Here is a 26,768-nt window from a genome sequence, read left to right as displayed (position 1 = left end):
CAGCAGCATGTGACCCAGTTAGGCTAGCGTCCGAGGGCCTTAGTCTGGGAAGCACCATATGCACGGCAGACCAGGAAGGAGTCCAAACCCAGGCCTTGGTCTCTGACGCTCCAGGAAACATGGCAGAGTCCAATCATTACTCTGAGAAGAACCAGGGTGGGTGTTCTAAGTGTCTGTGTACATCCCCATGATCGCTCAGAGGAACAGTGTGACTGGAGCTCGACTGCGCTTAAGCAATGACTTGAAGTCCTCTCATAGCATTCACGCCATGTTAGCGCCTCAGGGAACCCTAGAGCCCGAGCTATTGTGGCTTAGGATGAAAGCCAAATTCGTCAATGCCCCTGGCCAGTGTGCATTCAAGTAGACCAAGAAGCAAGGAGGAATGTGAGATGAATCAACCCTGAGTGTGCTCAGGCTGTCCAAGCTAAGTGGAGAGGTTTTAAAACATTAACAGAAACGTTAGCAAGTAGAGCAGAAAGAAGATGCTTGTCCGGCAGCTCTGTGAGTGGCAGCCAAAGGATGGAGAGGATTTTATTTCAGTCAATGCAGGCCCTTTGAGAAAGCCCCTGAGGGAAGGTGCTGGCTTCTGAAACCCTCGTCTCTGAGCCTCTGTGATCTTCTTTCTTATAGGAGGCCAAGCCCCCTCTTGCCTCCATCGTCGCCACCAAGTTGAAGTCTCCCGAGGAGCCACTTTTCCCTGCACCCCTGCTCCTCAGAGAAAAGCCCAAAGCTGAAGTCCCCGAAGAACAGAAAACTGTGCGCTCACCCATCCGGTCACAGCCTGTGGCCCTGCCAGAAGCCAGGTCGCCTACCTCACCCACCAGCCTACAGCCAGAGTCTCTGCTGGCCCCTCCTACTCCCCCCACACCTCCCTCCACCCAGCTCCCCATCTGTTCCCAACCTCAGCCTTCCTCCGATGCTTCCATCCCATCGCCCACCAAGTCCCCCATACGTTTGCAGCCAGTTCCAGCCAAAACATCCACACCCCTGAGCCCACTCCCTGCGAAGAGCCAAGGAGACCCCAAAGACAGACTGAGTGGCCCTCTGGCTGTGGAGGAGGCCCTGAAGCGGAGTGATCTGGTGGAAGAGTTCTGGATGAAGAGTGCTGAGATCCGCCGCAGCCTGGGCCTCACGCCTGTGGACCGGAACAAGGGCTCAGAGCCGCCCAGCCTCTCCTCCCCTGCCTTGAAACCAATATCCCTCAAGTCCTACTCAGTTGAGAAGTCGCCTCAGGATGAGGGTCTCTGCCTTCTGAAACCTCCACCTGTTCCTAAAAGGTTGGGCCTGCCAAAGTCAGCCGGTGACCAGCCGCCACTGCTGACCCCAAAGTCACCCTCCGACAAGGAGCTGAGGAGCAACCAGGAGGAGCGAAGGGAGCTGTCCAGCAGCTCGGGCCTGGGCCTCCATGGCAGCTCCTCAAACATGAAGACCTTGGGCAGCCAGAGCTTCAACACCTCAGACTCCACCATGCTCACTCCGCCTTCCAGCCCACCCCCGCCCCCGCCCCCCAATGAGGAGCCTGCAACCCTTCGAAGGAAACCCCATCAGACGTCTGAGCGCAGGGAGGCCTCAGTCATCCCACCTCCCACCCCTGCCTCGTTCATGCGGCCCCCGAGGGAGCCAACCCAACCCCCCAGGGAGGAAGTTCGGAAGTCCTTTGTGGAGAGCGTGGATGAGATCCCCTTTGCTGATGACGTGGAGGACACTTATGATGATAAGACTGAGGACTCCAGTGTGCAGGAGAAGTTCTTCACACCCCCCTCCTGCTGGTCCCGGTCAGAGAAGATCCTGGCCCAGGAGAACGGGCGGCTCCCTCCCCTGGAACGTGAGGTGCAACCACAGAAAAGGGCACTGCCCCTGGTCTCCGCAGAAGCCAAGGAGCTGGCTGAGGAGCGCATGCGGGCCCGGGAGAAGTCTGTGAAGAGCCAGGCGCTGCGAGACGCCATGGCCAAGCAGCTGAGCAGGATGCAGGCTATGGAGATGGTGTCATCCAGGTCCCGCACGGCACCGTCCCCGGGCAAAGCCCCAGGGTCCGAGTCCACCAAGCACCCGAGCCTCCGCAGCTCCCAGGAGCCCACCCTGAAGCATGAGGCTACCAGCGAAGAGATCCTCTCCCCTCCATCAGATTCAGGAGGGCCTGACGGCTCTGTCACCTCGTCTGAGGGCTCCAGTGGAAAGAGCAAAAAGAGGTCGTCCCTCTTCTCCCCCCGCAGGAACAAGAAAGAGAAGAAACCCAAAGGGGAAGGCCGGCCCCCAGAGAAACCCAGCCCAGGCCTCCCAGAAGATGGGTCGGCTAAGCCCAAGTCCCTGTGGAAATCCGTCTTCTCCGGGTATAAGAAGGACAAGAAGAAAAAGAGCGATGAGAAATCATGTTCCAGCACCCCGTCCAGCGGCGCCACGGTGGACTCGGGCCAGCGCCGGGCATCTCCGATGGTGAGAGCAGGTAAGTGTAGCCAAGGGATGTTCACAGGACGCCTGGGAGGAGGGCCTCCCTACACATTGATCACAAAGATCCACTCTCCGGGGATGCTCCCACAAGGGTTCTTAGGAGAGGGAACCAGCCACACGCACCTCAGCATGATCCACTGTATGAAGCAAGGCAAATGCCAACTTGAAACTCAGTAGGGTAGATTCCTGTAGGTAACCTTCCCAGAGTCACATGACCCCATACATGGGCCTGATTTTGAGTGGGGTCTTGAGCAGGTGTCTAAGGTGTCATTGATTTGGTGTTGGTCCCGTCACCTTGTGTAGGAAGAGGATCTTTTAGAGACCCACCTGTGGCTGACTTCCTGCAGCGTGGGTACATGGGGTACAGGCTGCCGTCTTCACTTGGATTTCCTTCACCCAACAGAGCTGCAGCTCCGACGCCAGCTGAGTTTCTCAGAGGACTCAGACCTGTCCAGTGATGACATCCTTGAGAGGTCTTCCCAGAAGTCCAAGCGAGAGGTGGGTGGGGCCCTGTCCCTGAAGGACTTCAGAGGGAGGGTGGCAATGCATTGATTCATGCTCTGATAGAACAGCAGGCTAGGAAAGGCAGCCCGAAGCCAGGGTGGAGTGCCAGTGCCCACTCCGGTCTCATAGCAGGCAGACATTGGAGTGCTCTACCAGCCCACAGCCAACAACAAAAACCACAGAGAGGTCTCTCCGGCCTTTGAAAGAAACAGCTGGGGGTGCTGCCTCAGTCTGAGGAAGCCAGGGTACTCTGTCGGTTAGTAGCCTACCCTGAGCATGTATGCCATGAGCAGAGTCTGTCAGGGCCAACGGGAGAAGAGTTGAGGCACTGCTTGGAGTTGTGCAAGTGTGGACCAGGCATGGAGGGGAGGTAGGCCAGGTGGCTCCATCAAGAACAGGCCCGGTCATGCTTGCTCTCTGGTGATTTGTTAAGTAGGACTTTGTTTAAGAATTGACCATGAAGCAGCAGTGATCAGAAGATTTATGTGGGGGTCATCAGATGGGGACAGAGGCATTCTACCAGTGACACGCCTCCCTCATGTACTCATGACTTCTCAAGGCATGGACTTCAGTCATCCCCTCAGTCAATAGCCTTGAACTGTAAACCAACCAGGGCAGGCTGTGGTAGCTCTGTACCTAGTTTGTGCAGGAGCTTCCGGTTATAGCCCCATCCCCCACCCTGACTCGGTTCCTCTTTTAATAACTCAACAGACTAAAAAGTCAGTTCATTCATATCCTGTTCTCCATTCATCTGTCTAGTCTCCCTGGGCATGATGATAGCTCTTTACTGTCCTGGTCACCAAGAACCACAGACCTCTCCTTCTCCATCGCCTGCAGCCAGGCCTCATTTGGTGCACCAGGAGTCCAAATGTAGGACTGGGACTCTGTATTCTTTATGGGGACTCAATCCAATGTGACGCTACTGGGTGTGCCTGCTGGGGTCTTCCAGGCAGTGACATTGGCACACTCCATGGTAAGTGTGCTCATGTGGAGACGGTTTATGTCACATTGGTCTTCTATCTCTGCTTGCCATTGCGGTCAAGTCACACTGCTTCTCTGTGAGGTGATGAAATGTCTTGCTGCAGTGGGGAGTGCCGGATGCCCCCAGTGGCTATGCTGGATCCACCATCTTGGTATAACGACCCAGTGACTACAGCCGTGTAGAGCAGAGGAGCTCACTTCCTAGCAGCGTGAACAAGCCACTCACAGATTCCTAGAACAGCAAGACCTTGGAAACCTTCTGTACTGGGTGTGGTCCACAGTAGGACAAGATCATTCCTTGGTGGTCACATAGGGAGGGCATGCAGGCAGTGGCAAACATGCCTCTTAGGATGGTGTCCCATCTCACTGAACAAGGGCAGGGCATGGTATTAAAATATGGAACCTACTTGGCATGGTGACTCTATGCAACCCTAACACTCAGGAGGCCAAGGCAGGATTGCACAAATGCAAGGCCAGCCTGGGCTACCTAGTGAGTTTGGGCCACCCAGAGATACATAGCAAGATCCTGTCTCACAAACAAAAGATGGCTGAGGGAAGTAGACATGGGACCTCAGTGGGGAACAGACTGGGGCGAAGCATCCACAGAACTGTCCAGGACCGTTGGCAGCCTCTGTGACATTTCATGGGGAATGGCGAGTACAATATGTATGTTTTTTTCAAATGCCATCATCAAATCGATGTGAAGTTCCTAGCAGGTGACACTACTGTAGTTATTGGAAAGATGTGTCTCTTCTGTGGAGGAGGAATTACATGCTGAAGCTTCTAGAGACTGGGTCTCTGATGTCTAAACAACTCAGTGTGAAAGAAGGCACTGTGTAGAGACTATGCCCTCAAGCTCGCCACAGTACTGTACCATCTGGGCATCAAGGTAAAGGGCGTTCTGGCACCGCTGGCTTCTTCCTTCAGTGTTGCGGGGTTTGAAACCTTTCAGAATTAGAAGTATCAGGAGCAAGGGGACATTTGCCACTTTTTGGGCCCTGCTTGTCCTCCTGTGATCATGAGGAGTAATTGTGTCCCTGTGGAGTGCACCTGCTACCTGAGGTTGGTCTTGCTGTTTTAGCGATCTGGGCTCTGGCTTCCCTGGAGAAGGCAGCCTCTGGCCGCAGTGCGGTATAGGAGGAAGCCAGGCCTCTTCCTGCTTCACACACCCGAGGCCTGACTGAGTCAGCACTAAAGAAACAAGTGCCTGGGCTTAGTTTCCATAGCAACATGTGTACACTCAAAACCAAAGCCTGGATTGTACTCAAATGTTTATTATACAAAAATAAATTATCCGAGGGTTCTATGTTTCCATTCATGTGTGTGCAAGCACATGGATGTAACATGCGTGTGAGAAGCTAAGAGAATAACCATGCGTGTCACTCCTCATGTGTCTGTTGTCTTTTTATGTATGTGTGTATGGCAGAGTTCACCATGTGGGCTGGGCTGGCTGGCTGGGCAGCAGATCTTGGGGGTCAGGATCCACCTGTTACCAACTCCTCCCTAGTTGTAAGATCACAGGCACACAAACACACACACTCACACACACACACACACCACCCCCATGCCAGGCTTTTTATGCAGGTGTTTGTAGCTCACACTCAAAGTCTTCATGCTCGCAAAACATGTACTTTATAAATAGGTTTATCTCCCCAGCCCAGTTCAGGTTTTTCTAGCCATCTAAAGCGCTACCAACAAGAAATAACTTTTTTTTTTGCTTCCACCTGGCTCTAACGTACAGACTGCCAAGTTCCTCCTTCACACTGAGGGAGGAGGCCCATTGGGGTCTGCCCTGCCCTCTAGGAGCCCCATATTCAGCTTGGTAGCCCTGAAGCAGCTCCAGGGCCAGCTAGCCATGTCTTGACCCTACTTCCCCAGGTGACCCAAAGTGTGTCAGTGCTTGTCCTCCCTGTCTCTGCCACTGCCCAATGCTGGCACCAGTCCCACCAGTCCCAGCAGGGAGTGTGTTAATAAGAGGACGCTGTGGAGGGGCTGAAGAGATTGGCTTAGTGGTTAAGAGCACCAGCTGCTTTTCCAGAGGTCCCGAGTTCAATTCCCAGCAACCACATGGTGGCTCACAACCATCTGTAATGGGATCTGATACCCTCTTCTGGTGTGTCCTAAGAGAGTAACATATACTCATATACATAAATGAATAATTTCTTAGCCGGGCGGTGGCGCATGCCTGTAATCCCAGCACTCTGGGAGGCAGAGGCAGGCGGATTTCTGAGTTCGAGGCCAGCCTGGTCTACAGAGTGAGTTCCAGGACAGCCAGAGCTATACAGAGAAACCCAAATCCAAAAAAAACCAAAAAAAAAAAAAAAAGAGGACGCTGTGGACCCCTGGCAGACAGGTGTCGGCATGGCTCTTGAAGTGTGTCTGTGTAGGACCCTGGGGACCACATCTGTACTTTTCCTTTTTCAACTGCCCTGTTCTGCATGAGAACTTCACCCACAGTCGGCTCTGTGGGGAAGAGGAACTGAGCAGGCTTGATGCCCGTGCTCAGAGCTAAAAGCAGTAAGCGTGTGCCCCAGCTGGCATGCGTGTGGTATCCTGTGGGGGTCCCCCAGTGTGCCGCCACCCTTAGCATCCTCCTGTCCTGGATGCCACCATATTCCAATTGCCTCCCTCCCTGCGTCCACAGGGACCTTTAGGCACTTTCTATGACTCATGAGAAGACCACAAAAGCGAAGGCAACTGGCCAAGGCTTTGAGTAATTCTGGTCAGTGTGTGAAGTGAAGAGGTTTCCATGGTTGCCTGAACACTGGTACTTCCGCTAAATCACGGTGATCTGTGCCGTTTCGGTTCCCTTCACTGGGTCTAGTTCTGAGAGAGAAGGTTTGCCCAGTCTCAGGGCAGCCAAGTAGCAAACTGAAGTCATGTGTCCCTGCTCAAGAACCCTGCCAGGTGTGAGACGCTAGCTGGCCCTGGAGCTGCTTCAGGGCTACCAAGCTGAATGTGGGGCTCCTAGAGGGCAGGGCCTCCTCCCTCAGTGTGAAGGAGGAACTGGGCAGTCTGTACGTTAGAGCCAGGTGGAAGCAAGAGAGTGAGGGCCAGTGGCCATTTCCCACTTCCGGCTTCTGTTCCACACTAAGTGCTCAATGGCAGGAACGTAATGGAAGGAAGAGGTTGCTGTGGCTGAGGAGGGCCAAGTCACCACACAACAAGAAACAGACACAAAAGGTCTTCAGGATATGCTGCTCTGCGAATAGAAAAGTGAACCCCAACTCCAACAGTGGAGTTTACTGAGACTCATCCGCCAGGGTTCCTTCTTGTGTAGTCTTGTGTGGCACTGTGGGAAGCGATCATGTGATTGTCTTGTGTTTGTTTTAAACCTCTAACTGATTTTGTTCCATTTCTGTACTCTGTTTTCATTTTTTAATCATCATTATCATTACTGTTCTGTTTTGTTTTCCGTTGCCATCCCCTTAAAAGTCGATTTATGTACCACACGCCTTGGCATTCAGGAGAGCCTATTCATCAAAGGTAGTGTCTCATTCCCGCTGGCTGGTCCCCGTTGCATGCCTGTCTGTGATTAACCACCTGGACAGCCCTGCTGGGCCTGCAGCCGCATCCTCACTAACTGTCATACGTGCATGCAGCTGTCACAGTAGAACCTTCTTTAGTTGTGTCACAGAAAGAGGAGGAGACAGTCACTCTCCCATTGGCTGGAGTGCATGTCATCATGGGGAAGGGCAGAGCTGCCCTTGTGGGTCTGGGTAGCCCAACAAGGGATGGTCGTCAGCCTCCACTCTGGACCACTAGGGCACTGGGACACTGGGACAGTCCTAGAGACCACCTGACTGTGTATTGTGTGAGCTCCTTGAGGAGACATAAGTGGACCCAAGCTGAACGTTGGATGCTTCCTCTTCTTGAGGAAATAAAAGAGTGTCTCACAAAGGAAGGCAATCTCCCACTCTCGTTTCTCAGTGGCCTCCCAGTGTCTGTCCAGTCACTGAACTGAAGGCTTGGGAGTGTGTCGGTGGCCCATGTGTAAAGGCAGCTGGGACATCCATCCATATCTGCATGGGACTTATCCAGTTGCCACCTCTGAGATCACAGGCACCACCCCAACTACCCCGCCAGATCATGTCTACCTTCTCCATGGCAACGGTTGCCTCTGCTGACCCTGGCAGTCGTTTCTCAGCCTGTGTTAGACAGGATTCGCTGAGATTTAAAATGGAGATACCATACCTTTCCTGCTTTAGATGGTAGCTGCTAAAGTCCTTATGAACCCATTTACCTGAAGAAAGTAATCTCAATCAAGGGGAGGGAAGAAACCCCTGACTTTCCAAACCTTTTTCCCCTCTGTATCTCAGAAATAAGAGGCCTAGAGAAACGTTTTACTGAGTTCTAGTTTTTTGGGTTTTTTTTTAAATCACAATGCCTTAAAAAAAAATCACAGGAATATGGCCACAATGATCTCAATGCCAAAGGAGTTCCTGTCTGTCTGTGGTTTAATCTCCCAACACTCATCCCCCCCCCCCCCCATTAAGCTTCTTGTGGCTACCGCAGAGGTAAAGTGTCTCATATTGGGGGTCTGTGTGACACTTCTGTGCCCTGTGGTATATAAGATTTCAGCACGCACAATTGTGGTGAAGTGTGTGGCCCAACCTCACCTACCATGCCCAGCTGGCTACCAGGCAGTGACTCCCTCAAACCCATGCCAACTCCCCACCTAAACCAGCCTCCACCTGCGTGCAGCTGGCTTAGGAGCTCTCTCCCCCTCTCTAGCCCAGAACATACACAGAGGAGGAGCTGAGTGCCAAGCTGACGAGGCGTGTACAGAAGGCAGCTCGGAGACAGGCTAAGCAGGAGGAACTGAAGCGGCTGCACCGAGCCCAGGTACGCGCCAGCCGTGGGACGCCACATGCAGGTGGGAATGGAATATCGTCACCCTGTGCCCCCAGAGGCCTCAAAGGAAGGGGGGTGAAGAAGCCAGGGCAAAAGCAGATAGGGCATTCTTGCCTTCCAAGATGGCAACCTCAAGGTGCTTCAGCATCACGCACTACAGAAGCCCTGTCTTTGAGGCACTGTGTATATGAAAAGAAGGTTCATGCTTTGAGTTTCCTGAAAGCCTTGGTCTAGAGTAGATGTTGAATCAGCAGGTTTACTTGTAAGCACAGTGTCATGGGGTCCAGTTTGTGGCCTCAACTTCAGATCTAAATGCTCTGGGATTTTTATCAGAAAAGCTCAGAAGTAACCTTGAGCGTCAATTTCCATCCTTAGGCCGCATCCTAGACCAGTGGTTCTCAACCTGTGAGTCACAGCCCATTTCCGGGGGTGGGGGGTGGGATGAATGAACCTTTTATAATCTCTCATATCAGGTATTTACATTATGACTCATAACAGTAGCAAAATTACAGTTACAAAACAGCAACGAAAATAATTTTATGGTTAGGGGTCACTACAGTGTGAGGGTGTTCTTATCTTCCAAGATGACATCCTCAAAGTGCCTTTAGTAACTATTAAAAGGTCACATTAGGAAGGGTGACAACCACTATCCTAGACTGTTCTAGACACTTCTTTTCCGACTTATTGAGACAGGACTTCTAATGACTCCATCCAGTGATGTCTTAGTCTCCTTATCAGAAAGGAAAGTGAAATCATTCTGAAATACTTTTGAACTATTCCAGGGAAGGATAACAAGCCCTGGGATCCAGCTGCGTGCAGCTGGCACACCACAGTGACCATAATGTCCCTCTCAACATCTAACAACATTTAGCTTTCTCTTTGGGTCCGCAGCCTGGCTCACCGGGAAGCCGGGGTGAGGGAGCGAAGCCCGGCCGCTTACACTCCCGTTTCTCTGTAGATCATCCAGCGGCAACTGGAGCAAGTGGAGGAGAAGCAGAGGCAGCTGGAGGAGAGGGGCGTCGCGGTAGAGAAGGCTCTACGAGGCGAAGCAGGTACCGTCCGGCTTCCCGTGTTGAGACTTGTTCTCACGGAGAAAGCCTGCCTTCCTTGCTGGGGCGAGCCCGTTTGGTGCCCCCTCCTTTGGAATCTGGCTCCTCCTCTCCAGGGTTTTCTGAAATGTTGGCATCCTCAAGGTCCAGTGCTTACCTGTGTTCAGGCAGCCCAGACACCTAGGCCTGCTCTCCAGCCGGTTCCTCAGCTTGCTGTTGCCATGAGGAATGAAATCCCAGGCCCTGTTGCCTGTTGGTGGCAGCCCTGGGCTTCCTCTTCCTCTCCCTGCCCCTTCTCCTCTCTCCCTACCACTTTCTCCAGAAGAGAATATCTGTGGATAAGGGAGATTGTCCCACAAGGAACCATCACAGAACCTCACTGAACAGGCCTTAGCCTGCCCTCCCGAGTGCTTCTCCTGTCCTCGAATCCCTGGGCTCCCTCCAGCCCAAGCTGCACAGCCACAGCGCCTGCATCCTCTCTTGGGTGGGGCTTCTGGCTGCCCGTGCCCTCAGATGTCCGTGGGTAAGCCCAGGCTTGTGTCCACCAAAGGCAAAGTGTCTTAGTCAGGGTTTCTATTCCTGCACAAACATCATGACCAAGAAGCAAGTTGGGGAGAAAAGGGTTTATTCAGCTTACAGTTCTGCATTGTTGTTCATCACAAAAGGAAGTCAGGACTGGAACTCAAGCAGGTCAGGAAGCAGGAGCTGATGCAGAAGCCATGGAGGGATGTTCCTTACTAGCTTGCTTCCCCTGGCTTACTCAGCCTGCTCTCTTATAGAACCCAAGAATACCAGCCCAGAGGTGATACCACCCACAAGGGGCCCTCCCCCCTTGATCACTAATTGAGAAAATGCCCCACAGCTGGATCTCATGGAGACACTTCCCCAACTAAAGCTCCTTTCTCTGTGATAACTCCAGCCTGTGTCAAGTTGACACACAAAACCAGCCAGTGCACCGAGTCACTAAGAACAGTATCGAAGCGGCTCTGGCTTTTGATCAGCTATTGTAGAATAGGCATGGGACGCTATTCCACGGGCTATAGAACATGCTAGACTTGACACCGGTGGGTACAGAGAAGACAGAGATATCTAAGCCATCTCTGGGCCTAAGGTCCAGGCATGGACCTTCAGGCCTGGAATGCTTGACCTCTGCTAACACTAGATCCAGTGCTTGTATGGGGAGCCTCTAATGTTCATAGGTGGTCACTGGTCTAAGGACTCAGCACTCATAGTGTGAGGCAAGGACAAAGGAAGGTCAGAGCCTCCTGTGACTTCCTTCCAGAAACAGGGAGGCAAGCTAACGAGCAAATAGGAGTTCAGGCAGGGCCAGCTGCTGCCCCACTGGCTTTCTGAACACTGGCCAGTGGTCTAGCCTCTAGCGTTGCCAGTAAAGGAGTCGGGGCAGGCACAGAAGCAAACCTTTCTCCAAGGCCTTTAAGTCTCAGACTCGGTGCTCATTGGTGGGTTCAGAGATAGTTCTCAGGCAAAGATGTGTCTGAGAGCGAGGGATGAGGTATGGATGTTTTGGGGGTTGGGCTTCACTTGATGATGGATGTGATGCCAGATATAACACATGACGCCCAGGCTTCCCAAGGGAATGCAAAAGCTTAAGCCACTTTGTATCCAGCGAGCTAAGAAGACTGGGAACCCCGGGTACGAGGAACACTGGCTCTCATGCCGAGCAGTGAGGAAGGGATTCAGCCACACATTTTCTTGGCTTCCTACTGCACCACTATATACCAAATGGTGTCTCCGGCAGCCTAAAGGCCTCACACCGTTCCTCTTCCTCTGCCCGATCTTCTCAGTGCAGCCTACACTGGATGGGGTTAACCCTTCCTCTGGAGAGCCCTGGCTACAGAACTGGAAGCCTTGTCCCCTCCACTGCTCTCTTCAGGCACAGAATGCCCGCAGGAGACCTGGAGCAAGCGTCTCACCTTTCACCAGATTACTTCAGCTCAGGGGCAGCTCCATCCCTCATCAGTAGTTGGCATGATTATCTAGGCACATGGTTTGTAGAGTTTCCCAAAGATGCTCTGTCCCAGAGTTCTGCTCAGAGGCTCAAAAGATAACCATTTGGTTGATGGTTTCTGGAAAGTGCTGAAGGTTCCACACAACTGCAGCCTGTTTCTACATGTTTATAGAAGGCAGGTCACTCCAACTCCGCATTTAAGATCGCACACAGCTCTTACAGAGGACCAGAGTTCAGTTTCCAGCACTCACACTAGGCAGCTCACAGCAGCCTGTAACTCCAGCTCCAGGGGCGCTGTCTCCCTTTTCTGAACCCCACAGACATCAGTGTTTATCCACAGACATCTGAATTTATTCTAACTCAGTTGGCAGGAGAGCCCATTGTGTACAAATGGTTAGTTGAGGCCTAAAATAACTCCTAAGAGTTATTCTAAAATGTGGTGGCTGCTTTTTTGTTTTGATGCGCACACAAACTTGAAAGTACGTGTTCAGTGAGAGGTGCAGATACTCGGAGCCTGCGAGCAATGCGTCGGCATCCCAGTGGTGCGTGTGTTTGCTCCTAGTGGGAGCCTTTAGCAGCTCCCGTGGAAATCTCAATACCTGCAAATACAGCAGATGCAGGTGCTCACGGATAGGAGCAGCCGAATCACCGACAGTAATTCATATTCTCTATAAAACAGAAAACAAATATAGGGCCTGGAGAGATGGCTCAGCAGTGAGGAGTGCTTGGTGACTGTCAGGGGACCTGGGTTTTGTTCCCAGCACCCACATGACTGCTCACAACCCTCTGTAACTTCAGTTACAGGGCATCCAATATCCTCCACAGACCCCAGGTGTGCCTGCAGACAGAACACTTATACACATAAAAGAAAAATAAATCTTTTATAAAATGATAAACAAGAGTCTTGAGAACATAAAGCGGAACCTCAGGTCTGCTAGAGTGTGCTGACGAGATGCCTTAGCCACGTGGGGGACCAGCAGTGCCCTCAGAAGCCAGCACCTCCTAAGCCTTACAGGGACCCTGCTCAAGGATCCCCACACAGTGACTCGTGATCTCTGTCACTGCCAGCAGGACTTGAATTAACTAACTTCTTGCCAATGTACGTATGACAAACTCATCATTTTGTTTGTGAAGCAAAAGGAACTTGGACCCGACAACTCCCCCCCAAGCAGACTTAGCTGCAGGTCTCCAGTGGGTCAAACGTTGGCATGTGGAACACTTGATTAAGCTGTGCATTCTGTCTTCAGAAGTTAACACTGACTGTGGGCCAGGCATCTGGGAGCCCCACACACACACCCTCCACCCCCCACCCCCACCCCCGGGAGCCCCTCTTGAAGCCCTCGGGAGCCCCTCTTGAAGTCCTAGGATTCAACAGACGTTTGAAAGCCATGTTCTAGTCCAGCTCCTGACTCTAAGCAGATCTTTGCAAACCCTCCTGGACCAGAAGGTGAGGCTGCATCAACGGGTGCACTTTAGAGGCTCTTGGGACATCTCCCTACAATGCATTTGTATTTCCGAATACACTCTTTTCCCGTTCTTATGCTTAACACTCCACACCTAGCACTGGTCAGTTCCCGGTGCCCTTGTCCCTGACAGAGACCATCTTGGAGACTGAGTGTGCACGGTAGCAGCAGCTTTCTCCTGATTCTCATCCCATTGCACTTGCAGTCTCACTGGCTGAGCCAGGAACTCGGCAGTTTCCAGCTGCACCACGCAGCTCCCTCCCTGAGCTGCGCCCAAGCTGGCTAGAACCTGCCATCCTGGCTCATGTGGTCTTCATTGCTGTCAAAGGGGTCAACGCTTTGTTAGCCAAGATGCCCTTCCAGAGAAGAGATCTGGTCTGGAGTTGCTGTCAGGTCATCTGTATCTGTTGAAGATAGAGATAGAGATATAGGCTGCACGGATTAGGCTTCAGAGCAAAGCTAAGACTTGTGGGATTCTTGTCCTGGAATCGGAGGGGAGCGTCTCTGTTTCTCTGACTAGAGCTTAGGACTCCTGGACTGGCCGCGGACACGCACTGGAGAGCCTCCAAGGTGCTCAGCTCTCTGACGTGTCCATCCTTAAAAGAGAGAGATGTGGTTGCCAGGGTCAGTGTCCAGATTGTGAGAGGCACAGAGAATGCCAGACGTCTTGTCCTCTGCGCCCTAAGACAGCCAGCTCAAGACCCACCGCCGCCAGAGGCCCCCTATTTGCACCTTAGGCACCTTAAGCTGATGGACAGTTCCTGGAGCCGAGAAACAAGGAAGGCCTATGGCTGCAGCCTCAGAGCATAGGGGGTAGGAAATGTGCCTGTGTCCCAGCTCATTCCTTACCTTGAAAGGGAAGGTTCTCTGAAGATGGGACCCCCCCAAACCCCAGAAGACATGGGAGCTTCATCTCAAGCCCGCCCAACACAATGGTTTCTGCAGAACCACAGGCACCACCAACGGAATCACTTGCAAGTTACTTGGTTTCCAGAGCTTTCTTTTTTGTTTGTTTGTTTGTTTGTTTTCTTTGCATTGAAAGCCTTAGCTTGGAGCCTCTAATCTTCATAAAGTAAGAATAGAGTAGCCTCTGTTTTAGCCTTAAACTTTAAGTCTCAGGGGAGGCTGCCTGCCAGCAGGGTTGGTATTCCCAGCAGTGCCAAATCGTGGTGGGAACAGGAATCTCCCTCATGCTGGCTGGTGACTCCATCCATAATGGTATCCGGTGACGCCCCCCCCCCTTCATACCAGGAGCTCCAGAGATGGCCTGCATGTGCGCGGCATGCCTTACAGACATGCAGACTTTCCAGCTGCTCCACTGGGCTCTCTCACAATATTCCTGTCTGTTTTATGTGTCATATCCTTGATAGCTTTTGGGTCTGGGTGGCAATAGGGTCATCTGATCCAATAACTCTGTCTTCACTGATTCCTTGTTGTAGACTATTGGGGAGAGTCTTATTACAGTGGCCTCATCGACTTGCACCTGGGTGGTATGTATAGCATCCTCCACTGCTGGCACTAACCCCCAGACGCCCTTCCCTCCTGTCCTCCGTCCCAGTCCCTGCTCACAGCAGTGAGGAGGAACCAACCTGATAACCAAACAGCAAAGCACAAACCCTTTTCCAGGCTCAGTGTCAGAGCACTTGCCTCGAGCTCGCCAAAGCCCTGGGTTCCACCCCCAGCACAGCCAAAGGGAAGCAGCGGTCAGGTCTTTTCCTCCACAAGTGCCTCAGAGGACAAAGTAAAACAGCTCTTGCTGCTTGAGGTTCTTCTAACATTTTATTAATAACAAACAAAACCTCCAGCCCTGCCCCACACCGCCCGCATCTGCACAGCCTGCATCTGCGTGTTCTGCTGTCGGGCAGTGGTTCATTTACACTCAAGGCTCCAGTGGAGACTGTCATCCCAAACCTCAGCCCTTACAGTGTGTCGGTGTCGCATCCTGCTCATCACTGCCGATGACAACGTGAGCTGGGCGTGTAACTCAGTGATAAAGCCCAAGATTCCATCCCCAGCACCTACAGATAAAATGTTTTAGAAACTTAAGAACAGTGAGCTCACCTTCAGCCATTTGCATTTCGGGTGTGTCAGAGAGCGTGAGAAAGGTTCTCTCTATGATTGCTGCCTCTGCTGAGATTCACAAGATTCAGTGCTCAGCTAAGTCCACTATGCCCCTTCCTCGCCGTGCCCTGGCACTCAGCCCTCACTGATCCATTGGGGCTTATTGGACATGCAGGTTCCCAGACCCCAGCCCAGACCCTCTGATTTAGAAACGAGACAGAGAGGCCCAGGTATCTATTCTTACAGCCTTCGCAGCTGGTCCTGATCCCTCTAAACCAGAACCCTGGTTCCTTGGGGCTCAGTACCTGCTATCTTCCCTCACAAAGCTCAGCGGAGAAATGGCCCATCTGGAGTCTCGCTCCTAGACTCTGAGCTGTTGTCTCCCGAAGGCTGCTGTGTCACCAGTGAGTGTCGAGAATGGTGTCAGGGATAGCAGGGTAACTGTAGCCCCATCTCCCCCATCAGGCACTCTGATCTCTTCACCCACCCTCCTTCGGGAGGAGTCTCCAAGCCTTCAGAAGACAAAAGTGTGGGACAGTATAAAGTTTCTTTGTCTTTCCCACCCTTGCCCAGGAGAGAGACACTTCCTGGCCCACTCATTTAAAATCCATCGTCTGGAGCAAGCAAGCTGGCTTAGCAGACAGAAGTGCTTGCTCCACAGGAGACAACCAGAGTTCAGTTCTAGCTTCCACAAGTTGTCCTCTGGTATCCACACACTTGCTGTGATGCACATGCCCTCCACTGATACACGTAAATACAATATATATGTATATATATTAAAGTCAGGCCAGGCTACGCATACTAGCACACACCTTTAATCCCAGCACTCAGGAGGCAGAGACAGCTAGAGCTCTATGAGTTAAAAGCCAGCCTTGTCTGCACAGTGAGTTCTGGGTCAGCCATAGCTACATAGTGAGAGTCTGTGCACAGTAGGTCATGTGTGCAATCTTAGCACTAGGGAGCCAAAGGGAAGGTGTGACATGAGTTTGAAGCCAGCCTTGGCTAGTATGAGAGGGTCTCAAAAAAAAACTACAAAACAAGAATATGTAGAGCTGAGACTCGGTAAGCTCAATCAGTACCTGTCATGCAAACATGAGGACTTGAGTTCAATTCCCTTGTCCCCATGTTTAAAAACCAAACCAAAATAAATCCAGGCATGGAGCCATGCAGTAGTAATCTGAGGGTTAGGGAGGCAGAAACAGGAGGTCCTGTAGCTCGCTGTGCCACTAGTCTGGCTGAGCTTGCTGTAGGCTCAGTAAGAGGCCCTGACTCTGGACACCAGGCAGTGCGCTGGCGGTGCGCTAGTGGCACAGTGGCCCTCCCGTTACAGGGGCTTGCTGATGAGCCTAATGACCTGAGTTAAGTCTTTAGACTCCACGAGGTGGAAAGAGGGATCCAGCTCCTGCAAGGTGTCCACGTGCGCAGTGGTGTGTTCACACCACCCTCACAATCAATCAATCAATAAATGAAATGTAGTTAATAATAATAATAATAACAACAATAATGGGCGGCAGAGGTGGTTGAGTGCTTAAGAGCACTTGCTGCTTATCCAGAGGACCCGCACTCAGCATCCACAGAAGGCAGCTCACAGCCCCCTGTAGCGCCAACTACAGGGAATCCCTTGTAGCCTTTGTGGGCAGCTGTACACATACACATAAAGGGCACACATACAAATAAAGAAAAGTAAATAAAATTTTAAAAAGAAAAATAAATGTAGTCGTTAAGAAATGTTTAAATTGATTGAGAAAAACAGCTCATGTCAACCTCTCACCTCCACACGCCAGGTACATATACACACATACGCATATACACACACATGCATATATACACATATGCATATACACACATGCATATACACACATGCATATATACATGCACAGATGGGTGCAAAATGAATCCTAAGCCAGGTCTAGGGGTGTAGCTTGCTGGTAGAATATTTGTCCAGCACACCTGAGGTTCTAGGCCCCACCCCTTATACCAAAAAGAAAAGAAAAAAATCAGACCTCTGATTCCTATGAGGTCAGAGCCGTATCCATAGAAACTGATCAGGAGTAGAACTCTTGTCAAGCCCCTTGGGTGGGCGCCATGAGTTGGCTCTGCTCTCTACATCTGCGCTCCAGGGACCCACTTGGCCACAGGCCCCTGTCGGTATCCCCAGCTTCTGGAATGCTGGGGGGGCTCCCACTCATGGCCATTGATGCTGAAAAAGGGCGGATGCTTGCACCCGGTTAACAGACCCCATCTCGTCTAATACCCTGTCTCGCCTCCTTGTCTCCTCCTAACGGTTCCCTAAAGAATGTTTATGTCCATTCTGAGGTCGTCTCTGTATGTGAAGAAATAATTTACATTCAAGGCATTGTGGAGGGAGTGGTTCAAACCCACTTCTTGCCACATAACCCAACCCCTCCTGCTTGAGGTACTGGCTTTTGCAGCATAGACTGTCTCTGTGTATGTCTTGAATGTTGTCTTTAACCTACTGCTCAGGTAAGGAAACACAGTGAGCTGTTTCCTGTGGCCCCAGACACCAAATTCTAACCTTGGATTTGGTATGCTAGAGGATTCTGGAGTAAAACAGAATAAGCAGAAAAAAAGAAACTCAGTTTGTCGTTGACGTTTTTAAGGCCCCTGCCTCCTCCATCAGACAGCCTGTTGCTTCTGTGCCTCATTGTATCCCAATGTCAGCCTGATTTTCCCATGGTGCAGATACCATGTGGGATCTGCTCACTTGCAGGAGACATGAAGAAAGACGTACTTCTTTCTGAAGGGAGGTACTTGTGTACTCCAAAAAAGAGCAAGGCTCTCCTCTCTGCTCACCTGAAAGGAAGGCATAGATAGCACAGATGACCCTGTTCAGAGTCTGCTGGTGTTTTCCCTTCAGGCACACATTCTAATATTATTTGAGGAATAGTTTCTCTTTTGAAATCTGGATCTTGAACCGGATGGTTCAAAGGTGGTGGTGGCACACGCCTTTAATCCCAGCACTTGGGAGGCAGAGACAGGGATTTCTGAGTTCGAGGCCAGCCTGGTCTACAGAGTGAGTTCCAGGACAGCCGGAGCTACACAGAGAAACCCTGTCTCAAAACCAAAGAAAAGAAAAGAAAAATCTGGATCTTCAAGTAGCCAAGCTCTGGCTTCCCTAAAAGGCCACACTGTACACCTTGGCATCTCTGACTGGAGGCAGAGCTCTGAGCAGCACCGTGGGTCTTGGGAACTCCATTTCTCACCTGAGAAGCCAAGACACGGATTGCCTGCCCCATGCAGTGCCTGCCCACCACACTGCCTCAGTGGGGTCCTTCAGAGCTCCTGGCCTGACACATAGAGGCTTGAGACCCTGTACAACAAGTCTCTGTAGGCCAGGTGATGGTGACGTTTATCCCAGCACTCAGAAGGCAGAGGCAGGGCAATTGCAGTCCAAGTGTAGCCTGAACTAAAAAGAGACTGCTGGCTTTTGTTTGGTTGTTTTGTTTTTTTTTTTCTTAAAGCAGTTTTGGGGTTGGGGATATGGCTCAGGGACCCAGAGCTCCATGCACAATACCAAATGAAGAAAAAAAGTCCCTTAGAGCCATGGAGTGTTAAAAATGTACTTAACGAGCTGGAGTTACAATTTGAAAAAAAATCATTAACGTGACAAATAAATGACCCTTAGCTAAAGAAGAAGGGTCTCTGGGTTCACAACCTTCCTGTCTTCCCCTGGACATGTCACAGGCACAGCCCACTGAGTCTTGTTTTACTAAGCAATTGTTAGCAACCTTCCTAATGCTGCAACCCTTTAATATAGTTCCTCACATTGTAGTGCCCCCCCCAACCATTTTGTTGCTGCTTCATAACTGTAATTTTGCTCCTGTTATGAATTGTAATGTAAGTATCTGATATGCAGGGTGACAGCTGTGTGACCCTCGAAGGGTGGAGACCCTCAGGTTACGAACTGTTGCGAGTAGCGAGAAGTCGCTGCTCTATCGACCAGAGCAAGGGGACCGGAGAAAAACGCGTCTCTTCTGCAAAGCTCAGATTCAGTGCATTCATTGCTACTTCTGATTTTGCAGACCCTCACATCTCATCTCGTTTGTCTGAGAGGGAAGTGAAAAGCTTAGCAATGCAGCATGAAGGACTGGAAAGGGATCGGTGGTCGCCAGTGAGTTGGGGAGAGGCCTGGTGCGGCCTCCTGGTTCCCTCCTGAGTTACTTCATGTTTATTTCCTCTCTTTGGACATTGGTGGATTTCTGCCTCTCTGGTCAGGCTGAACATTTAGCCTGGCTCAGTTTTTACTTGATCCGTGTGTGTGTGTGTGTGTGTGTGTGTGTGTGTGTGTGTGTACCTGTGTGAACTGGGGTGCACACTCACATCCATATGGACCTCAGTTCTCATGAGTATTTTCTAGCTCACCAGCAGTTCTCCAGTCTAGAGAGTGGTTCCGTTCCGCTCTGAGCTCTTCATCTTCGGTGCGCGGCGCTGGCACGGGTGCACGGGTACGTCATCTGTGCCTGCCAAGGCAGCCTTACCCTATCTGACACACTGAATCATGGCACCAGCCATCTGGATCTCCTGCCAGTGCCTCAGAGCTTGCGATTGCCATGGTGGGGGCTGGATCTCCCAGCTTTGCCACAGCGAAGCCTTCCTCAAGCATGGAAAGGCACTGGTACCGACCAAATAGACTTGAGGTGGTGGGGTAAGAACAGTGGAGCCTAATGTCAGTCAACAGAGATTTTTACCAATTTTATACAAGACAGAATTGAACATTCACAGGAACCCCCATTCTTCACACCCAACCCTCCAGGAAATTGTCCAGGCCCAGCACGCTACTCAGGGGCAGACCACTGAGCAGCGAGAGGCTCTATCCCCAGCAACAACAACAACAACAACAAAAAAGGCCAGGCATGGTTGTAATGCTAAAACTAGGGGATTGGGAATTTAAGGCTAGCCTGGGCTACATAAGTCCCCGACTTAAAAGAGAGGAGAGAGCAAAAGAGGTTGGGGACACACCTCAGAACACTTGCCTAGCATGCACAAAACTCTGGGTCTGCTCGCCAGTCATGCATAGACTGGTCGTGGTGGGATACATCTCCCAGCTCAGCACTTGGGAGGTGGACACAGATCACACACACGCAAGATCAACAGTTCAAGATCGTTCTTAGCTGCATAGTAGGTTCTAAGCCAGCCTGAGATACATGAGACTATCTGGTTGGTTAGTTAATTAATTAATTAGGCACTGATTCCGTGCTGGGACGCTTGGCTATATCATATTGCTACAGATAAGTAGCCAGAGTCTACCCGAGACCAGGTAAGGGCTGCCCAGGGCAGGCTGGGGTTCTGGTGACAGAGCATCTGAGAACGAAACACACTTTTCCCTGGCTCTGACACCTTCAGAGGCCGACAGAAAGTGTCTCATGGCCCACAGAGGGAAGTGTTGCCGGAAAGGAGCAGTACTCTGTCCCTGGGCCTCCCCTCGCTTTGTAGATGAAATTTGCTGCAGTGCATCAGAAGGGAGTGTGAGGAGCCCATCCCCATCCTACAGACGGATCATGATTGACATTTGCAGGCTGGGTAGAACTGTGCGCGCGCACGAACAGTGCCTGGCCCATAAAAAGCCGACTTTTCTCACAGTGTCTGGACAGTACAGAGCTGGTGTGGCTGAAACCTGACAGGCTACGACTTTTGGGGTCTGGCTGTAAAGGGCTCTCCAGCATTAAGCCTGTGATGATATTCTTTGATTTGGGGACACAGAGACCTAGAAGGTATCTAAGATGGAAACAGAGGTTGCCCCCAGATTTTCTCTCAGCTCCAAACCAGCTCCCCGGTGAAACCCTTCCTTTTTGTCCAGGAGTCCTTGAATCTGGCCTGCTCACTCGCTTTCTAGTTGTGACCGCTCACCTCTTTGTCCAATCAGAAATACTTTCCTGTCTGGCAATAGTGGGGAACACTTTTAATCCCAGCACTCAAGAGGCAGAGACAGGCATCTTTGAAGCCAGCCTGGTCTACAGAGCCAGTTCCAGGGCAGCCAGGGCTATACCGTGAAACCATGTCTTCTCATAAGACTGGGAGTAGTGGCGGACAGAAGAGAAAAGATTCTCTGCTTTGTATTTTAAAGAAATGGGGCCAAACGAAGCCAGCAGAGTCCCTGGCACAGGAGAAGTTAGGAGACATTTCTTTGGAGGTTTTGTTTTATTTTGAAATAAGTTGACATGAAGCCCAGGTTGGTCTCATGCTCACTGTGTAGACGAGGATGACTTTAACCTTTGATCCTCCTGACTATGCCTCCCAGTTGTTAGGTTGCATGCACTCTCTACCAGCTAGTAGACATTTCTCCCATAAGTTATTCTCATCTTGTCCTTAAAAATAAGCCCATGATCCTTATAGGTATTTCTACTTCTTTCTGCTATTAGCAGCATTGTATAAGCATTGATGTGACCAGGCAGAATTGGAAGGCCAGATTAAAAATGGGGGACCTCAAGCCATCTCTTCTTACAGCCTGTGCTGTCCCTGAGGGGTCTCTGAGCTGTGTCTGAGCCCCTCCAGGCGTGGCTAGCACATCCTCTTATGTAAATGAACACTGAGCCCATCTCCGCCTCAGCCTCGCCGGTAGAGCTTACTTAGTACTTTGCACAGTAAAAAGACTAAAGTATGTTTTCTCTAAGTTTCAGTGAGCGCCTAAGCTAAGAGGCTCACAGGTTTATAGCTCAGCAAGGTAGAGCTCGTGCCTAGCATTCCTGAGGCCCTGGGTTCATCCCCAGCGCCACAGAAAAGAGCAGAGAGGAGATCCAGGAAACCCAGGCATCTGTTTCTCACATTTCCATAAAAGGCAAAGACATTGCTATTAAAATCAGTGCCTCTGTGCTTTGCCTGCACGCTCTATTCAGATTCTGCTTTGGAATGTAATTCCCCATTTGATTAGTTTTTCCGTTCCATTTCTTCTTTTTTAAAACAACACCTATTATTAGGCGGCTTTTTTCTCTAATAATTATGAGGGATGGGTATTCACCGTAGACATGTTGGAGGCTACAAAGCAAGATGTGTGGATGGACCCATCTGTTCATACCCACCCTTCTTCCTGTTCACGGGGCTATGTCTTTCCCTCCTTTGTTTTAAATACTTGTTTCACCATTCCTCTCAAGTTTTATTTTTTAACTTCCGTTCTCAATATTCCGTTATCTCCAACGATGTTCCATGTTGTAAAGGTTGCACAAGGAAGTGATTGAGACAAAAGAACTTCGGATCCATTGTGTGATATCCAGAAAGTAGTGTTTACCGTTTTAATGGTGTTTACATATGTGCAGACACCTGCCTCGTTTTGGGTGTGCATTGCTTACTACTGTGTCACTGTCCCTTGCTAATGAGTCTGAATGCTGTCCTAGCTACGCAGCTACCTGCCCATGTGTCATTAGAGTCCCAGGAAGCAGCAGAGAGAGTTGGGATTGGTACTTGTGGGATTTCTCCAGGTATCTGAGCCCCACGCAGACTTTATGCCTCGAACCCTAGCAGGCGGAGCAGGTTAACTGTGACAGAGCACAGTTTTGGCAAAGACCCAAGCATCAGCTTGTCGCAGCTGTTGAGATGGGATAAAAGCACTTCACACACTATCTGTGGCTTGGATTTGAAGGTTGTATCGAGTATCAAGTTCACCGCAAACAAAATGCGGAGGAAAGAGACCGGTCCCTGCATTTATCCCACTGCAGTGTAGAATGACCAGTCCAGCAGTCGCTTGTTAACCTGAGCCTCGTTCTCATCACGGGCCAGCTTCCTCCCAGTCCTCCATGGCCCCGAGGCCTTGCCTTCCTGGGGCTTCCTGTCTCCTGTGTGTGCTCCTGTGGTTCTGTGATGGTCCCTTGCTGCTCCCCCCCCTCGAATGGCGGTCAGGTCTGTAGAGATCTCTGCACAGTCTCCCAGGTGCCCATCCTCCCAAATGTCACTGTGAGTTGTTGTCTTGTCAGCATACCCCCTTTGGGTCTAACAGTCCACTGTGTGGCACCACCACCCCTCCACGGTGGCATCAGATGCCTCTGGAAGGTGTAGGAGCTGAAGGGAAAGCGGTTGGTTGGTTTTCCATAGCCCATGGGAGGGGTAGTGCTACTGGTTAGTGACATCATCTCTGTGTTTATAGTTTCCTCTAACTTTCCAGGTTCAGAATGCATTCTGTCAGCCCTACAGGACCACCACAAGATTATAAGGTGGCCCTGGGGCAGACTCCGGGTCCCTTTCTGTGGGCATGGTGGCCAAAAGTAACAGACTCTCTTTGCCCCTTAGCGTTACGGAAAAGCTAGCTTAACCCTGAACACGCATGTCGATGGTGACATCTTAAGAACACATCACATAGGTTTTGTTGGTGACTCCAGTAACCACCTACACACCTAGAAGCAGTGTCGGGTCGGCTGCATATTGAGAACATCTGTTGCATGGAAGTATGCAGACCTACCAAAGGCCACAGTACAGTAATGTCCCAATGTCCCACATTCCCTGATTGGCCACTGCTGCCTGCAGCCAAGGCCTGCTCTTGTGCAATTTCTGTGCTGAAAAGAAAAAAAAAAAAGGAGTTAATTCACTTGTAGACTTTGCCCCCTGTTTCTGCTTCTCCATTCTTGTGGATTTTTTCCTTCCTTCCTGTTGTCCTTTTCTCACTTTTTCTGTTTTTGTCCTCTGCTTGTTTTTTTTATCACCTTCCCCATCCCTCTCCACCTCCAAATTCCTCTCCTCCTCTCCCTCTTCCTTTTTTGTCTTTCTCTGTTTTCCTCTTCCTCTTCCTTGTTTGGTCCTTTTTGAAGTTGAGCCCAGTGGCGGGACTCCACGGCGTAGACCTCTCTCCTTCTGCCCTTGCTGTGTCCAGGAAGGTAACGTAACCTCGCCCACTCTTCGCCCACTGCCTCCGAGGGGCCGCAGCCACCATAGTCCAACAGGGAGCCAAGGCCCAGCAAACGTTCTTCCTCTCTCTGACTCCTGATAGCCCTACGTCAGAATGTCATGAGTATGTGGCAGTTTCTTACAAGGCACAGTATCCCTTTGACCGTCCAAGGGAGGATGGGAACAGGCAGAAGCCAAAGACCCTGTGGCTCCAGTGTCTACAGATTGCAGTTCCCCCGCGGTGCTGACCACCATTGGTGCTTGGGGCCTAGGGGCCGGTAAACTGAAGGCCTGCATACAGAAGGCCAGGAATAGGGGAGGAACCTCCTGTGGCAGCAGTTTATTGGCGGAGTCAAGGAATACTGTCCTTACAAAGACTGGTCTACACAAATGGCCCCCTAGTTCTGTTGTTTTCCTCCAACCACTAAAAACCAAACTTCTCTACCTTGTGTCTTGCCGAGTGTGTCTTGTTTTGTTTTAAGTTTGTCTGATTTTGAAGTCTGTTGTGGTGATAAGATTGTCATTGACAAGGCATGTGGGCAGGGAAAGGGAGTGTGGCCATGACTAACCCCTCTGCTAACCTCTTCTCCGCTCTCCATGGCTTTCACATACGACCACCCGCCCTGCCACACCCCCTCGCTCATCAGCCATGACGGAGCTCCAGCATGGCTCATGAGGCACTTCCCGGTGTCTCCCAGGGGCGGATCTGGAGTCTTTACGTGTTGGGAGGTGGGAAGGCGGGGACAGACCTGGTGTGCTCGTGGCTTGCCTGGGCAGCTTGCATGTCTCAGGGCTTCATCTCCATGGCCACAGGGGCACACTGTGCAGAGACCCTCCAGAAGGGATGCGTGGAACTGGGCCGGAGGCTGCTTTAAAGCCAAAGACCCAAGTCTATTGGCGCGGGGAAGGAGAGCTGGGGCCCCCAGACCTGTAGGCAAGCTCGACAGACCGAGATGGCGGTGTCCGTCTTTGAGAGTAGAGTTCAGGGCCGAGGGTGCATGTCTGCTTGGCACGGGGCTGATACTAACCTTTGCTTGTGTCAGTTCTGTCTCCAGAGTGTGGTCACCAGCTAAAGACTTAGGCTCAGGCCTGACAATGCGTCCAACATACAGTGAAAGAGCTTCAGCCTTTGACAAGTGTGAAAGGGTCAGGAAGAAGCGGGCAAGGGTCACTGAGAGTCTGACGTGGGAACAGCACTTCCCTGAGTATCATCCATATTCTTATGCTAGGGCATTTCTTGAGCCTGGACCAGCCAGCCAAATAAGTGGAGGGGACTTGGAAAGTTCCAGTCTGATACCACTTAACTCCTGAAAGCCCTCAGATATCGTGATCTCTGTATAAAATCACTTAATGTTGGGATGGGAGTGTAGCTCAGTGGTGGGGCGTTGCCTAGCACACATGAAGCTCTGTGTGCTACCCCCAGCACACAAAACAACTAAGCAAAGTTTGTGTCCGCATGATACAGTGTGCTTCATGATGGGACTTTGTTACTTCCTGGGTGGGTCCTTAGGCCTTAGTCCTTCCTGCACGCTCCTGTAGCACTTAAACCCAGGGGTGTGGCCACTCCTGATGGACACTTGGCGTGGGCCAAAAATTGATTAGGGGCAGCTCAAGTCAGCTGCTGGAACAAGAGAGGGAGCTCTTCCTCAGCCCTGGGCTCCACTGGCGAGAAATCACAGCCACCTTGGTGCCCTGCGTCTACCACGCAGGGCCTGCTGGAGCGTTTGCCAGGCTGCCCGCTGAGAAGGGCTGTATTAGGGCAGGGGATGTGGCTCAGTGGTAGAGTACTTGCCTGGCATGCCTGTGTCTAGTGAGAGCACAACAGATCAAAGAAATGGCGCCTTCCAGTCAGAATAAGAAGTGTGGGAAAGTGTCAGGCACAGCCGCCCGGGCAAAAGCACACTTAAAAGCAGGTTACTTAAGAGCAAGGTGTCCAGCCGGGCGTGCCTGCACACGGGCCTGTTTCTCAGACTTGATGGAAGGTCTAGGTCTGTCGGGCCCGGGGTGGACACAATGCAGCGGCCTGTCGTTCTCTGGCCCCCCTGTCCCTGTCAAGGCTGTAGGCAAACTTTGGGCCTGGCTTGGGACAGTTCCGGCAGCATCTTGCTTGGCTCTTTGCACATTTGCCCCGGTGTGACAATTTTTTCTTGGGCTGGGCAAGTGGGGACTCCGCCCTCTTCTGACCCTCAATCTCTCACGCAGGCATGGGCAAAAAGGATGACCCCAAGCTGATGCAGGAGTGGTTCAAGCTGGTGCAGGAGAAAAACGCCATGGTGCGCTACGAGTCAGAGCTGATGATTTTGTGAGTAAGCCAAGATTTAGGGAGCAACTGTGGGGGGTGCCAGTATTCGGGGTGCACCCCAGCAGACACAGCTGTCCTAGTGGGGGGGTGCCAGTGCTTGGGGTGAACCCCAGCAGACCCAGCTGTCCAGAGCTGCCAGAGCGAGAGAGCTGGTCTCCGAGTAACTAATGCTGTGTCCCCCTGTCTCAGTGCCCGGGAGCTGGAGCTGGAAGACCGTCAGAGCCGGCTGCAGCAGGAGCTGAGGGAGCGGATGGCCGTGGAAGGTAAGCAAGGGGCACATGGGCTCCCGGGAAGGTGACATGGGCCAC

General features: G+C 51.5%; 1 protein-coding gene across 1 annotated transcript in view; it reads left to right on the top strand.

The window, feature by feature from the left end:
* The window catches only part of Mical3 (microtubule associated monooxygenase, calponin and LIM domain containing 3), a 142,593-nt gene that overhangs the window by 112,601 nt on the left and 3,224 nt on the right, over positions 1–26,768 (top strand). Inside the window, exons 24-29 of the mRNA XM_052172896.1 lie at positions 631–2,443; positions 2,852–2,946; positions 8,668–8,778; positions 9,746–9,839; positions 26,361–26,460; positions 26,650–26,723. Of these exons, the coding sequence (XP_052028856.1) occupies positions 631–2,443; positions 2,852–2,946; positions 8,668–8,778; positions 9,746–9,839; positions 26,361–26,460; positions 26,650–26,723 (2,287 nt within the window). The remainder of the gene's footprint in view (positions 1–630; positions 2,444–2,851; positions 2,947–8,667; positions 8,779–9,745; positions 9,840–26,360; positions 26,461–26,649; positions 26,724–26,768) is intronic.

Source organism: Apodemus sylvaticus, chromosome 2 (genome assembly GCF_947179515.1).
Source record: "Apodemus sylvaticus chromosome 2, mApoSyl1.1, whole genome shotgun sequence".
Taxonomy (NCBI): Eukaryota; Metazoa; Chordata; class Mammalia; order Rodentia; family Muridae; genus Apodemus; species Apodemus sylvaticus.
This window is presented reverse-complemented; position numbering and strand designations above follow the sequence as displayed.